The sequence below is a fragment of the Bacidia gigantensis genome (genome assembly GCF_019456465.1).
Source record: "Bacidia gigantensis strain McMullin 20006 chromosome Unknown contig_125, whole genome shotgun sequence".
NCBI lineage: Eukaryota > Fungi > Ascomycota > Lecanoromycetes > Lecanorales > Ramalinaceae > Bacidia > Bacidia gigantensis.
This window is the reverse complement of record NW_025408591.1, coordinates 354,399-370,006: the sequence shown is the minus strand read 5'-3', so window position 1 is coordinate 370,006 and position 15,608 is coordinate 354,399. Positions and strand designations below refer to the sequence as shown.

At 49.6% G+C, this 15,608-nt stretch overlaps 6 protein-coding genes across 6 annotated transcripts; 3 read left to right on the top strand and 3 right to left on the bottom strand.

Annotated features, from left to right (window-relative positions):
• Positions 1-305: 305 nt before the first annotated feature.
• KY384_000922 (uncharacterized protein) lies at positions 306-1,955 on the top strand (the record flags this gene model as incomplete). The annotated part of the gene is made up of 1 exon (XM_044809455.1): positions 306-1,955. One exon carries the CDS (start codon positions 306-308, stop codon positions 1,953-1,955), a length of 1,650 nt encoding a protein of 549 aa, XP_044673362.1.
• Positions 1,956-2,187: 232 nt separating this feature from the next.
• KY384_000921 (uncharacterized protein) lies at positions 2,188-4,477 on the bottom strand (the record flags this gene model as incomplete). The annotated part of the gene is made up of 6 exons (XM_044809454.1): positions 2,188-2,316; positions 2,368-2,601; positions 2,737-3,258; positions 3,514-4,041; positions 4,104-4,189; positions 4,348-4,477. 6 exons carry the CDS (start codon positions 4,475-4,477, stop codon positions 2,188-2,190), a joined length of 1,629 nt encoding a protein of 542 aa, XP_044673361.1.
• A 3,104-nt stretch (positions 4,478-7,581) lies between these two features.
• KY384_000920 (uncharacterized protein) lies at positions 7,582-8,806 on the top strand (the record flags this gene model as incomplete). Its single annotated transcript, XM_044809453.1, has 2 exons — positions 7,582-8,071; positions 8,103-8,806. 2 exons carry the CDS (start codon positions 7,582-7,584, stop codon positions 8,804-8,806), a joined length of 1,194 nt encoding a protein of 397 aa, XP_044673360.1.
• Positions 8,807-9,646: 840 nt separating this feature from the next.
• On the top strand, positions 9,647-10,344 carry KY384_000919 (uncharacterized protein; the record flags this gene model as incomplete). Its single annotated transcript, XM_044809452.1, has 2 exons — positions 9,647-9,785; positions 9,938-10,344. 2 exons carry the CDS (start codon positions 9,647-9,649, stop codon positions 10,342-10,344), a joined length of 546 nt encoding a protein of 181 aa, XP_044673359.1.
• A 602-nt stretch (positions 10,345-10,946) lies between these two features.
• KY384_000918 (uncharacterized protein) lies at positions 10,947-12,862 on the bottom strand (the record flags this gene model as incomplete). Its single annotated transcript, XM_044809451.1, has 3 exons — positions 10,947-12,302; positions 12,353-12,490; positions 12,755-12,862. The coding sequence occupies 3 exons, from the start codon at positions 12,860-12,862 to the stop codon at positions 10,947-10,949; spliced, it is 1,602 nt and encodes a 533-aa protein (XP_044673358.1).
• A 1,902-nt stretch (positions 12,863-14,764) lies between these two features.
• KY384_000917 (uncharacterized protein) lies at positions 14,765-15,186 on the bottom strand (the record flags this gene model as incomplete). Its single annotated transcript, XM_044809450.1, has 2 exons — positions 14,765-15,078; positions 15,135-15,186. 2 exons carry the CDS (start codon positions 15,184-15,186, stop codon positions 14,765-14,767), a joined length of 366 nt encoding a protein of 121 aa, XP_044673357.1.
• Between the last annotated feature and the right edge of the window lie 422 nt (positions 15,187-15,608).

Below are 15,608 nucleotides of genomic sequence, written 5' to 3'. Positions count from 1 at the left end.
GAGTTCGTCATACATGGCAATAGCAATGTCAATACCGATTCTTGGATCAAGATGGGGCAGGTGCACTTGGAGCCCGCCCTTGCTGTTCGATTGGAGGGCATCAGGAAGTCACATCTTGTACAAAGGCAACGGGTGAATGATACCATCTGATAGACATGCGATCTGAGCGTCCTTGAATAGACATGAAGACAGCTCTACTCCTCTGCATGAAATATACGTCATAACAATGCTTGCACAGTTCAAAACAATCGAGTTCCCATCCCAAGCACAGTAGATTAACCCTGCACAGCTTACCTATCCATTCAATGAAATCTCTCCTTCGCAAACTCCCCCACCAGTCGTCCTCCGCTTCTCCCTCCTCTCAAATCCCTTTATCCCTCCTCCCCCCACCTTCCTCCACCGACATCCTCACCCACCGCACCCACCACGGCACAAACCTCGGCGGCATCTTCGTCCTCGAAAAATGGCTTTTCCCCTCCCTCTTCCCTGGCCCCACGAACCGTAGCTCCGAGCTCGACTTCCTCACCTCCACCACGCACAATCTCGGCTTACGCTCCACACGGGAGAAGCTAGAAGCCCATTGGGCCGGTAGCGTCACAGACGCCCTCCTCGATGAATTGGCAAAAGCGGGCGTCACGACCGTTCGCCTGCCCTTAGGCTTCTGGACCTTAGGCCCGCAGTTCTGCCAAAATACGCCTTTCGAACCCTACGCATCGGTCTACATGCACGCGTGGGGTTTCGTTGGAGAGGTGTGTAGGAGAAGTAAAGAGCGCGGACTGGGTGTATTGCTGGATCTGCATGCCTTGCCTGGTAACGCGAATGGGAGAGACCATGGGGGTACGGGAGACGGTGTGGCGGGGTTTTGGGAAGATACGGACAGAGGGGTGAGTTGGAGACCGGGGGGACGGGAGGCGGTGAAGTTCTTGATGGGGGAGGTAGTGGAGGAGAAAGTTAAGGGCGTGGTGGGCGTGCAGGTCATCAATGAGGCTCCCCACTGGAGCTGGGAGCGGGATGGTGAAGGGGGATTAGGGGGTTGGTATGAGAGTGTCTTGAAGGATCTCGAAAAGGAAGGATTGAGTGGGGTGCCGGTATATGTGAGCGATGGCTGGGACACGCAGAGGGCTGTCGACTGGAGCCGGAAATACAACCGCGTTGATATTGAACGAGAAGCGGGGAACGGGGGAAAAGGGTACGTAGCAGGCGTGGTGGTGGCGACGAGTAAATATTTTTGTTTCTCTGACGCCGATAAAGCTGCGCCCGCCCGGGGCTTAATCGAGAATATCGAGAAGGAAGCTGAAGGTATCGAGAAGATGGGTGGGAATGTTACTGATCATGGCGCGGGACAAGTTGTGGTTACGGAGTGGAGCTGCGGTCTCCATCCTACGAGCTTCGCTGGGTGTGATGACCATAAGCAGGTGGAGGTGAGAAAGAGGTTTGGAGCTACGCAGGCGAGGCTGTGGAGGGAGAAGGTCGGAGGCGCGTTTTACTGGACGGGCAAGACGGAGGGAGGGGAGGGCGAGTGGGATTTTGGTGATATGGTACAGAAGGGGCATGTGAGGGCGCCGGAACACGCCTCGTGGGGGTTTGAAGAGGTTGGGAGGAGGGTGCAGGTGGCGGGGGAGGGGAGTGAGCGGTTGATGAAGGAAGTACTTGGAGCACATGTTGGTTATTGGGATGGTGTGACGCCGGTAGAGAGGAGATGGGGGCATTGGAGATTTGAGGCGGGGTGGAGGCAGGGGTGGGAGGATGCTGTGGGGTTCTTTGATTCCAGGAGTAAGAGTCAAGAGAGGTTTCCCAAGGCAGAGAGGAAGGGTTGTGATACGGTTGGGCTGCTTGATCTATGGATATTGAAGAGGATGAGGGAGGCGGGGCAGAATGAGGGTCTTGCGTGGGAGTGGGAACATGGGTTTCGGCAGGGGGTGAAGAATGCTGAGGAGCTGCTTCTCAGGGGTTGATGACAACAAAATGGTTGAAAACGGAGGTTGTCGTTCAGGCTGAAAGCTTTTATTCGATATCGAGAGAGACTAAAAGCGATTTTCGAGAGATGCTTGCTTTTATAAGCATTTGGCTTGACTGAAGAGTCTGTCCATGCGAGGCATTGGCATCACAAGTCGCCCTATATGTCACAAGCAGCCATGTGCCAGTCTCATGGTGCAAAATGGGGCTTGCCATGCTCTTTAGCTGAGCCTACATCCCGACTCGGACGAGATACCTCATGCGGAGCTGCTCGACGTTGTAGGCAATGTACTCGTTGAATTGGAGGTAACCATTGGCGTTGGCTTTCTTGTTGTCACCGAGGCCTTTTGAGGAGTCAGGCTGTCAACGGTGTTAGCACAATTGCATTCATGGAATGAAGGATCATCATACGATCTGGACTCCTTTCAGGTCCGGGTGAATTGATCCTCCATCCATCCAACCCAGAGGTGCTGTTCTACCAACACCAAGAGTCCCATGATAGCCATGCTTCTTGCATTCTTCTCCGGCGTTGGAGTCGCCAGTCGGGATCTCGTACATTGGTCTGCCGAGTTCTGCCTCGATGAGTAGAAGCAGGCCTGTTCCACCGCTCATATATGGCGTACCTGGTGTGAGTCTTGGAGTCAGCTTCGTATTCTAGGATGGAGGTTCGAAGCATGGCTTACAATACTGTGCTGATTTGCTGGAGACATCGGCGAGGTAGACACCCTGTTGACCAGACGTAAGTGAAATCCCTCTACGCCCATTAGTACTCAATCATACCTTTCCAAAAGCATACCCGGACACAGGTGCTTCTGGGGGCGCAATACGCAATCCTTGAGACAGAATACCACCAAAGTTCGTTACCCGGCTCCCATGCCAAAGAAGCATTCTATTCTTCTTCTTCAACTTGCTGTAATCTGACTTGCCAAAGCGATCAGCTTCTCCCTCGCGATCGATGCGGAAAATATCTTCGAGGCGGAATTTGAATCCATGAGACGTGCCAGAAAACTTGATCAAGTAGTCGGATAGGGCTTTGTACTCGTCTGACTTGTGATCTAAGGCCGTCATCTCCTTCAGTTTGAGTTCGTTGAAGCGTTTGTCAAGCATGTTCACGTTGTCAGCGTCTTTCTTCTTGTCTCCAGTCGACTTCATGATAGTATTCGCGACCTCCATATCGGTGAGCGTGTCAAGCATTGAAATTTCCTTGCGGAGTGTGTCATTATCAGCAATGGCTGGCGGACGATTGCGACCAAATTCGTGCGGAATGGTCGAGTAATACTTATTTGAGAAGTCTTCGATAGCCTATGCGATATTTGTCTGGTCAGCTTCGAAATACAGAGCCACACGCAGTGGAAACGCCGAAATGAGGGTTGATGGGTCAAAACATCGCCACGCCGGTTCGTAGAGAGCATCCAACCATCGAGATCTGCCATAGACTTTGGCAGTCCTAGGTGAAGACCCAGGGCCAAAGAAGCTGATTCGTCTCTTTGGCCATTGTCATCTCAACTTGACGTGACGATGTTTTTTTTAAAATATAAGACTTTCAGGACGTTGTACCTCTTGTTGACTCATACTGTATTTGTTTTCCGCCAATTTTGGATGCTTGATGAGACTTGCAAGTTCATGCAGGTGCTCGAAGCCTTGCTTCAGTGTCGTCTTTGACAGCTTGCCAAGCGGTAGCTTGTTGGCATTGTACCCAATGTTCTCCAAGACGGAGTTGAAGTGATTTTGGTTGAAGATCAATTCCACCATCCGTTGGTTTTTGATCGGCAATTTGCTTTCAATCTCTGGCTCGTCATCATCTTCTTGCTTTACCTCTTCCTTTTTGGTGTTGTTATCATCATCGTCATCGCTTTCGTAGCTCTTTTCGATGAATGTGTACTTTCCTTTCTTGGCGGGCTCGCCACGATCTTCCCACTTGTGACCGGATTTGTCCTTGAATTTCTTCTCGTACTCCTTGAGCGCAGCTTCGAGGTCGAATGGGCCCATCGTTTTGACGGCACCGAACTCTCCGACCCGGCCCCATCGAGTATGAGTGTAATACTTGTTGCCCTTACCAGTTACAAGCAACTGAAGGCGATAGAACTAGCGGCTATCATGAGCCAAAAGAGTTCTTGTAGAATTTGAATAGATTTCAAGTAGCTCACTTTGTTGTTGTTGCCTCCAATGTTGGTCTGGTTGAGAGATGCATCGAAGATGACGCCCTCGTCATCGATGTAAATACGAGCATTTACTAGGCAATGTCTTGTCTTAGCATTGCGTGCTACAAGCGTTTGATGACTCGGTATGCAATGGCTTTGGGCTCGATTTCTGGAGGATGTAGGGCCCGTTTGTTTTCGAAGACGGGAAAACCCTAGACAACGCAATCGCAATCTTGACACAGGAACTTACTGTCGTCCTTGAAACCTTCATCGAGAGGCACATTGATGTCATGAGAAACGGCTTTCTGCCCGTCTTGCTTAGGTTGCTTTGACTTCGAAGCAGCCTGCTTGCCAGAGGCTCGACGCTTTTTAGGAGGCATTGGGGGCAACTTGGCAGAGTAGAGGAGAGACGAAAGAAGATTCGGAGATGGTTATGGAAAGGATTTGGATTGAGGCAAGCGGTGAAGGAATTATTTATCACTTTCAGCTCGGATTTAGTACCATGAGTCCCAACGCGCTTCCGGCCCCGTAGGCAACACACGACCCCGCATTTTCGATCATTTTCAGGCAGAACAGGCACCAGAGACCCGCGCTATCACGTGCATACAGGCAGATATGCACTGTCGTCCAGTCAACCAAGCTGAGTCAACAAGTAATGAGACATTCAACGTTACAAGACAATCGAGCGTTGAGAAGCCGCGCTCGCCGCCAGGACGAGGGGAAAAGGGGGAGAGAAACACTAGTCCCTATCTGCTCTTAGCCTTTGCTTGCTAATCGCTCCAAGTCAGAATTTTGCGACACCGATGAGGAGAAGCATATGATTCTAACTAGATGACAAGGCAAAAGCTTTATCGTCCGAAGTTCAAGTTGGTGTTTATCCCAAGCCCTATCTTAGATATTCAAGGAAATGAAAACCCTCCAAGCCACCTCATTTGAATATCTCTGGAAGTGGGTGTGACAGATCAAACTTGGTTAAAGTGAACATCCATCATCATCAAAATCCCTCATCCTCATGCGATCATCCTGCAATTTGGATTCAGACAACACTCCAAAGTCATCAAACAGAGGTCTGTAGAACTAAAAGCCAATTATTTTGCATGACGTTGGTGAGACTCGGTTGCGGTGAGCTCGGTGATCATCATAGTATAAAGGTGGGATTTGATTTCATGGCGATGTCAGTCTGTCAGCTTTCTAGTGATGATATGCAGCGCTCTAAATGTTGCATTCCTGGATGCTTCTCATGGTGCCATTTGATCCAGAAGATACCTGCCGCACCTGTACGATGTGTTTCAAAAGACCAGGAGTAGAGCCACTCAGTACAGGATGCTCTTTTTGTTGACGCATCTGTCTGCCTTTCGCCAGGCGTGGAAGAACAAATGAGCCTATGTCGAGCTTGCGCTTCAAGCTTTGCTAATGCGCCCAAATATGCCTGTGTATATGGCATCTTGAGGGTGTGGAAAGGGGTCTTTTGGTTGGCTAGTCTACCATATTGTGGTTTCGGGCGCTCACGGGCCTACCCTTGATAGTTGGCTATGTGTGAAACCATTCTCGGTGACCGGAAAGACACATCAAGGGGCGGGATATGTGTTAATGCATGATTCAGCAAGGCAGCATGGAAGCGGACGCGTCTCTTCACTGTATTAATATAGTCCCAGGCAGCATGCAACCAGCTGAACTATAATCTCATTGATATTAGCAGTACAGAAGTTAATAACAGAGGCGGCTCGTAAAGGTCATTCAAAGTCATTAGGTGTACATCAACCAATCATAAATCGCTCGTACGATGGGCTCATGCTAACCGTTGAATCTATTCGGCTCTGATTCGCCAAATGAATGCCTTGGGTCAGTCTATCTGGACATGGCCACGCTAATAAATGGCTTTTGAAGAAATTTCAATCTTCGAATGATCAATAATGTGTTCGAGCTTTGAAACAAAGCTGCTTCAATCGAAGGAAATTGCCGCAGCCTCGAGAACGCTGTTCCCCGTAGACGCTGGCTAATCGCTGCTTAGAATAAATATCACTTTGTCTCTGATCTCCGAAAGTAGTTCCCCTCCGCAAGGAAAAGGGGCCCCGGTTAAATGTATTTCCGGAAGCCGGATCACCCAGAGGGCGGCTTCACGGTCTGACGCACGGCTCGAAATACAACGTCTACCCCAGGTACAGCACGGTCATCGGCGAGCATTGTCTAGCTGAAGAGGCCAGGAGCCTTCTTACAGTATATTTTTGTCCACTTGGCTGCGCGAACTCTTTGCTTTGCTACAGTAGCATCTCCTTCTCCGCCGAGCTTCTTCGTCGATTCCTTCGCCATGGACAGTATGTCAGCAATAGCACGGATTGTTAATGTGGTTGAAAGGTTCTCGAATGATATCCTCGGCCACATCGGGCGTTTCTCCTTGCAATAATTGATCAATATGGATCTTCAGCGGCAATCTCGCATATATTTCCGTGCCTATATATATCACAAACCTACCGAGCGCTTGTAATGACCGTTGTGAGCCTTGTCGGCTGCAATGCAACAATGACTTGCATTGAGGTACTCTCCACGGGACTCGGCTTTTTGTATGCAAGGCACAGGAGCAATTGTCCGACATTTAAACTTCTTCCTCGCCAAGATGATACCGTTACGCTCATAACGTTGATCCTCGTGTCTCATGAGCTACCGTCGCAGTCCCATCTGACTTACCACCAACGTTATCCTGACCAAACAACATAGCAATTCAAGCATTCCAAGTGGCAATCTCATTGAATTTGGGCGCAGTCTGGGGCCGTCATTCTCTGAGTTGCCGTCGGAGTTGAGTTCTGCGCATTGTTCAATCGTTTCTGAATGCCATTGAGGCAATGTTGTCTTCAGAATGTACACTTGATTCGTTCAGGGCTAAAATGTTCCATCGAGAATCCCTATTTTTACCAATTGATTTTCTTATATTCGAAAAGAATGGTCTTGGCAACAAGAAAATAAATAAAATCATAGCTTCCACACACCAGACGCGACCCGTTGTTTCCGAATAAGGCTGTTCAGAACACAATTGAATTTCGGCAATATTGGCCGTGTTTCTACTTGCAATCGGATTTCGAGCCTTGATGGAAATTCAGTCTCGATATCCAGCAATAGCGAGAGGAAATCTACCCCTCGGTGTGCAGAATCCCATCGGACGGCCTTCTACCGACCCGTGATCCTGCTGTTGATGGCCTCCGTCTTATTATTAGTAAAATGCGACTTTCCTAGCGAGTTTCTCAAGCTGTTACACAATTCATTCAGACATGTCAAAGCGTCTGCAGATCAAAGGACCGCCGTTCGAACGCCATGTAGATGAGGTGCGAGTATAAAGGTTCACCAAATTGCCTTCTTCTGCTTCTTCATGCAACTCCCAACCTGAGCAACATTTCATTACCTTTTGATTAAAAATCAGGCTTATCGCCCTTCAGATTGGTGTGTCCTTGCAGAAAATCATTTGGTGTTTCCAACCTATATCCTATCCATCATGCTCTCGCATTTATCTCTCCTAGCGCTGCTTTCCTCGCCAGCTTTCTCAGCTACACTGTCTCGTAGGGACGCTGCTTTCCAGAACGTTCCCGACCATGCTACAACACCCGACAATAAATATACTGAAGGAGACATCTCTACATCTTCTAGTAATCAATATTTCATTGATATCGAGAGGCAGAACTTGGCGAAAGGCATAGCCTCGCCAGTACCACCCGAGATATATGGAGCTCGGTCTATCGACATTCCGTTTGCACTTCTGAATTTCGGCAACGTCAATTTTTTCAAGAATGGGCAGTTCGCAGATCCTGAGCCTGCCGATACCGATCCATGGGATCCAAATAAAACTGATTACTCGAGCAATTCTGCATGTGGCATACCGGATAACGGTAAGCAATCCATGACCCAGCACAATCCTCCGACTCCATTATCGCCCTCCTCAACCTCAGGAACGATTTCTCCACATCCGCGACCCATCACCATCAGAAGTGCGACGACCCGCTAATCTCCCAATTGCAGCCTACTGGGTATCGCACGTAGCCATTCATCCTTATTGGCTCAAATATGCCCCCGAAAACCTCGGTCTCTCCCGATACTGCATGCAAGACGTCTGTCTCAGCCTCTGGAATAACACCGGCACTCCCATCAAAGGCGCCGCGGACATCCAAGTCAAAGTCACCGACATCTGCTCGACCGACCCCAAAGACCCCAACTACTGCGCCACTCCCGCCGACATCATGATCGACCGCCGTAAAGCCATGCTCCTATGGCACGACACGACGGCCAAAACCGAGGAAGAAAGCGCCGCCTTGAAAAATGGCAAGGCCTACCCCAACAAAATCTTCTGGTACTTCTCGAAATGCATACAGGATGGGTTGCCTCAGCAATCGTACAACCACTCGGGGAATTGGTTCGCGGAGCCGCCTTTGCCGCTGAATACTTTGTGGGGCCAGCAAAAGACGACGGGACAGCATACTAATAATGTGGAGCATGGGGCGTATAAGAAGGCGGGTCTGCCGGAATATGCCATGGGTGCGTGGTTGACCAATGATACGCTGAGGGATGAGAGAGTTTTTAAGATACCCGATGGCTGGGAGACGGAGGTGCCGGAGTGGTGTCCTGTTGCTGGCGGCAAGGGTCATGGACATCCCACTGGGAAGGCTTGTACTGGGTCGGCGACTGCGGTAGTGCAGAGGAGGGGTTGGTTGAGTTGGTTCGCTTGATTGCTTGGTGGAGTAGGAGAAGGGGGAGATTTAGACCTGGGTGTGTTAAGCATGGGATTGGAATTTTGGTTATGGCTATTTGCATCTGGTTGAGCTTCGCAGTCATTTACCAAGTGAATATTCTTCGGATTGAGATCTTGGACGGTGGCTTGTGTAGAGAGATACTCTAGCAATGCGGAGGAAATGTTTTGATGTGACATCTTTTTGTGTCTTTACTTACATTCGCTTCTTGGAAATAGACCTTATCTTAGGAATGTTCATCGTATTGCTGACTCCAGATTCTTGACGCCACAATAAAGATGTGTCTCGCAATAAGGATTAGTCTATCATCAGGCTTGAATCTCGAGAAGGAAAAGCATGCTGTCCCATATCTTTCACATCTTCCTTTTCTAAGCAGACGCTTCAGTCTTCGGGGGTTATTCCCCCGTCCTCTTCGGCGTTCTAGGTCCCATCTCGCATTCGTATTAAGGAGATGAGGAATCCGGTAACCTCTATCTATCCATTCATATACTCTCCACGCTAGAAAGGCAGACTTTTTCGAATAGTGATCAGGCCTCGGCCCAGCCACCATGCACGTGGATAAAGCCATGGGACTTTTTAGACTGACAAATCTGCAGAACCATGACCAAGCACGGAGGCTCGCGGAATTGTGCCTGGGTCATCAAACCAGCTCGATCTGTACATATATGAGGGGATAGATAGCTTCTGCTGAAGAATATTCGTCCAACCCCTTTCAACTACTCAACAAGTCAGATTGCCAAACGGCAAAAGTAGCGACGAGAGTAGATCAAACACTCTAGCAAATTAATCTTACGGTCTGTGATATTAGCAAAAACAAGAATGTCTCAATCTAAAGTCCACGCACGCATCGAAGAGCTCCTCGCCAACAACCGCGAGTTCGCCAAAGAATGGCACAACCCGTTCCACATGAAAGAGATGCGCCCCAAGGCAAAAGCTAGTGAGACTGGAATCCTTGTCTGTACGTTGCTGGTCCTATGTCAGGACTTTTCATTACCCCTTTCCACCAACAATGCCAATCAGCCCTATGATTCCAACCCATGTCCCCTCTCACTCACTTCTCCATACACCGGCCCACATCCTCACCACAAACAAAACTGACCCAAACAAAAGTAACATGCCTCGACCCGCGCGTCGTTCCCGAAGCATTCCTAGGCCCCAACCTCGGCGCCGGCGTGGTCCGCAACGCCGGCGGCCGCGCCAACGACGAAGCCATCCGCTCCATTCTCGTCCTGCGCTCCCTCGCGAACGTCAAAGCCGTGCTCGTAATCCATCATACCGACTGCGGCATGACTCACGTGACGGAGGAGGAGATCAAGAAGGACATCGTGGCTAGAGGCGGGGAGGCAGCACTGGGGAAGTGGGAGCAGGGCAGTTTCGGGGCTTTCAGTGCAGCGGAGTTTGAGGATGTGATTAGGAGGGATGTGGAGAGTTTGAGGAAGGAGAAGGTGCTGGAGGGGGTGGAGATTTTGGGGTATGGGATGGATATTGATGAGGGGGTTGTTAGGGAGGTGAAGTAGTGTGGTGGAACCCGGAGCGCAACGTGTACGTGTTTTGTGAGTGGGAAGGATGTTGTCAAGTCAGACCTGCGTAGTAAGTCGATTGTCAGCTCGCAGCCTCGAAATTGAGCATTGGTGTTGTGTCAGACACTACAAAAAGTTGCATGAATTGAGGCAGCAATTTCTCTGGGCACCTTCAGCCCTCTCCTAGACATACGATATGAATCCCAAAGGCAGTCTCAAGTGACGTGATTTTTGCTCCAGCCGGCTAGTCCTTTGCCTCCAGTTCGTTAGACAAAAGTCAGGCTAAGCTATTATCGAGAGTCGTGAATTGCTTTCAAAAATGTGAAGAATTCCGCTGGTATTGGCAATCAACGAGCAACGAATGGACGGAATATGCAAATTCGTTCTTTCGTGGCTAGAAATTGACTGTGGCAACCCGGACCACTCTTCATCTCCTTGAGGTTCTTTGTGGCATATATGACTCAGGAATCTTGTAGGCCACTGAACATGTGGGCTTGAGGTGCTTCCAAAGCGCCGAACGAATGTACCGGTCTCCTGATGAAGCATTGCAAGCTTGCAAATCTAGCATTTGCTATTTTGTGGAAATCGACGACGGCTTTCTATGAATCAGCTGTATCGCCAGTCGTCTGGAATGAACGATTAAACCACCCATTCTGCGGCCCAAACTCATCACTACCGCCACTGGTTGCATTCAATTTCTCATAGTGGATCTCCTCCTGACATCTGGCATAAGCCCCGTTCACACACGCCGCGACGCGCTCCCCAGTATCCTGGCCCGAAAAATACCCTCCTTGCAAATAACCATAAAACTCCGCGCTCGTAGCCTCACCGGCGAACCACACTCTCCCAACATTAGCGCGCAGATTCTGATGGCCTTCAAGCGTCATACCCGGCGGCCAATTCGAGTAGCTGCCATACGCCCAAGGCGTCAAGCTCCAACGTGGATACATGAAATCGAGGGGCTCCGGAACGTTCTCTTTGCCGAACATCTGCCGCAGGACGATGAGAACCTGCTGTTTTGTTGTTTTGTCGTCCTGTTTGTCGACAATGAGGGACAGGTCGGTGGTGACCGTGACGAAGAGAATTCCTGAGCCGGGAAAGAAGTCTTCGTGATCGAGGGATGCCCATTCAGTGTAGTAACCCGTATTTGGGGAGGCGTACAGGAAGAATTGGGTGCTGGTGTTCCAGAATACTTTGTCCAGAGGAAACTGCAAGAATATCTTGGTGTAGACGCCCATTTCGAAGGTCTGGATTGCTGTATTCTTCCAGTCCGGGAGAGCGGGGGAGAACTTTACATGGTTGGATTTGAGAACGCCGACGGAGAAGGTGGTGATAGCGTAATCGGCCGCGATGCAGGTGCCGTCAGAATTTTGAATGATGACACCAGAGTTGTCGTAGGTGATCTTCGTGACAATTTTGTTGAGGAGAAGGCGACTGTCGTTCGGCTTGAGGAATTCGGAGGCTTGGCCATGTAGGAAGGCGTTGAAGCCTCGAGGGTCGATGACAAGGTTGTTGACCTCTGAAAAGCCGTGGAAGGAGGAATTCTCGTTCGCGACGTCGAATTCCTCGGAGCTAAGCTTTGATATTTGGGCGTAGTCTGTGTCCAGTTCATAATACTCTACCGCCTCGGCTTGTGGATCGCCCGTTGCATCCCAGCCTGCGTCACGGAGTGCGGCCCTGAGGCTACGGTCGTGCAAGTTGTCTGAGATAATGTGTCCAGCATCCTGCTCGACCTTTCTATAAGCAGTCTCGTATTCCTTCAACTTGTAAGTATAGTCTACAGGACCGCTAGTATCAAAGGTCTCAATGGATGCGTCATCAGAAAAATTGTTCTTGACTTGATACTTTTGTGACTGTATGATAGATGAGTCTAAACGGGTTTTGCGAAGTGTGCAGATACTGACCAATGTCCAGATCGGATTTGCTGGTCTTCCTGGTGATTGAGTGCCTTGAATCTGAAGCTGAGTCAGAAATTGTATTTCCAGAAGCTCTACGGCAGGCGAACCCAGTTGGCTCCAAGCTCTACTGTGTAAGGATTGCCGTTCTTATCTTTGCCAAAAGACGCATGCCTGCATCGGCCGCCAATCTCACTGTTGTACTCAAGAATGAGGAAATCGGTGACAGAGTTATTGCTGAGTGCTTGCTACAAATCTGTCAAGCCAACAAGGACTGCTATCACATAATTTTAACGTACAGCAGCAGTGATTCCTGATACACCAGCTCCGAGCACTGCGACTCTAGTTCTTTGACACGTTGACTTATCGTTTCTTGGTGAAAGAGGCACTGCAAGAGCTGTGCTTACGATCGAAAAGAGCAGCGTTAGTCGCGCAAATGAAGGACTCATGATATGGTATAGCTGTGGAGTTCATTGCTTTCCCCCTACCTTATATGTTCATTCATAACTTACAGCAAGTCTCACGCAAAGCTTGACCTTAACATGTTGGTATGCAGCGCCACTGGGTGAGAAACAGTCGCAGAATGCGATGTACTGTCGCACACTCAAATGACAGTCCATTGGCGCGGATCTCGAAGCTTTCCCATGTTGTTCTGAAGGAAAACGAGATGAGCATGCGAAAGTTCAATCAGGTCATAAAGAAACGACCACCATTTGTTGAAGCCCAGATAAACTCCGATCCAACACCTCACGAGGTGGTAAAACATTCAAAAAGTATAAGTGACGCTCTAAAGGGTATAGCAAGGAGAAGTAGTAGCGACAGCAGCCTGCAAGAAAGACAACTCTAGAAGCCGCGCCTGGCCGGCATCGCCAGTGAGAAAGACCGTACAGATCAAGATCCGTTTCCCGCAGGATTTGCACCGAATCTTCCTAAAAGCTTGATATACAAGCCCGTGAGACGCAGAAGTGGGTTGAGAAATATTACTACGTACAGGAGAAACCCTGATGCTCACGTGAGGCACTTGCTAAGCATTCGAGGCAGTCCTGCTGAACGTCCATCCAGTGACATCCGGAAAGCTTGTAGTCGTAGCATAAGATCCGAACCATGCGTTTGTGGTTACTGCTGATTCTTGATCGATCTGCAAATGTCAGATGTCACGATTGTGGCATCACCGCCCGAAGAACAAGACATGACAATCTCCAGCTCAATGACCACGTGAAGAAGCCGGTTGACACGCCGGCAATTGAGTTGACAGCTTTGCAAGTTTTATGATTAGATCTTTCATCACATCAGGCCGGTCTCACCATTGCACGCAGATTGATGGACGTTGTGAAGATCAAATAATCAGTCCAAAAAGGAAATCAATGTGCCAAGCCTGCTTAGTCATCGGAATGCGGATTTGAAGCTACGCTGCCATGCCACAGGATACGCATTTTCTAATATCATCTGCGAGTCGGCCGACAAAGACGATTGCTACTATACTTATTCACCTAGCGATTCCAATATGTAGTAGACACAAACCTGTGCAGTGTTACTGCATTATTCGCCTCCCCTAAAATCTTAGATCACTACAAGAAGGAACAAGCGACGTCATGGACACCACAACGCCCTCTCACCTCTCACCCAGCGAGCTCGGCACAAAACAATAGTGCGTCCTCTCCTCCTCCCTCCCCCAACAGTCCATCCCATCATTCGCCCCCCGCAACATCCTTACACCTGCAAAAGCTGGGACGAAACTTACATCGCCGATCTCTCCCGCACGCCGCCACGGCCGGACTCCCCGCTCTCTGGCTGGTTTGCAGACTGCAATGCGTCGAATAAGATTCTGAGATACCTCTCCTCCACTTCCCTGAGCCTCGACAAGAATGCGACGAGTTTTCTGGATTTAGGAACGGGCAATGGGGAGATGTTGTTCTTGCTTCGTGAAGAGGGCGGCTTTGAGGGGGAGATGCTGGGGGTGGATTACTCGGCGCAGAGCGTGGAGTTGTGTAGGCGATTGGCGGGAACTAAGGGATTGGGCAGAGGGAATGGGGAGGGAGAGAGGCAAGAGGCGGTGCGGTTTGAGGTCTTTGATATCATGAGAGGAGAGAAGAGGGTTTTGGGTGGTGGCGACGGGTGGGATGTCGTACTTGACAAGGGGACGTTTGACGCGATCAGTTTGAGTGAGGAGAAGGACGGACGGGGGAGGAGGTTGTGTGAGGGGTATGGAGAGTGTGTGGAGGAGCTTGTGAAGGATGGGGGTATCCTGTTGGTAACGAGCTGCAATTGGACGGAGCAGGAGTTGAGAAGGTGGTTTGAGGGGGGAGCACTGGAGGTGGTGGGGAGGATTGAGTATCCTGTCTTTAGCTTTGGCGGGCAGACGGGACAGAGTGTGTGTAGTGTTTGTTTTCGCAAAAGCAGAAGAGAAACTAATACATGAGCCCAACCGTCTATCATTTTGTTTCAGCTTTGCTATCGTCTATTCCGTACTAAAACATCTTGAATCCTCCTCCTCTTTGTCCGCGAGAGATGGTTGTGAATCTTCATAGCGCACCAGCATCTTTCAGCAAGTCGGGCAAATGCCCCTTGGAGGCTTGTAGATCAGAGTTGCCACCAATGTGTTTCTTGCCGATGAAGATGTTGGGGACAGAAGTCTGTTGGGTGATTTCTGCAAGAGCTTTCTGAATATCGGATCCATCATCTGAAGATCTTGTTAGCTTGCCCCGACTTTGATGAGACTTATGCTGGTGATGCTTACCGACTTGATCCAGCTCAATTGTGTAGAACTTGGCACCCAACTCACTCAGGAGCGTCTTCGAGGCTTTGCAGTAGGGACACCATGATTTGGAGAAGACAGCTGGAGACCCCGATGTTAGCAAAAGTGTGGCAAGACGAGAGGGCAATAGAACCTACCAACTGCATTTTCATCAATGATACCTTGAGCTTTGGTTTTTGCGGCAGACATGGCGGCGGGGCTGGCGGTAGTGCCAAAGAGTCTTCGTAGGAAAGAAATGGTGGGCGGTTGGATGTGGTTGGATTGCAGATATGCGAAGGAATCACTGGCCTTTATAGCTGAGAGAGTGTCGGTTAGATGAGTTAATCATGTTGGAAGCGTCCATCCGAGCTCCGTACCTCCGTACAGTCTTACTTGCAGATGATGCAATTCGCGGATCAGCGGGTGACAAATCTAGACTAGTCTAGACTTCTGTCAAGGTGTCAACCTCATGGGCGAGTCGCATGGCATGATGAACTAACGGTAGATCTCGATCCTCCATGATGACCGATCTTTGAAGAATTGCATTCTTTGTCTGTACGTATATTACCATACAATGATGCAAGCTTGCCATCATGTAAATATAGTGCAGACATTGAGTCAGCTCTGGGCCA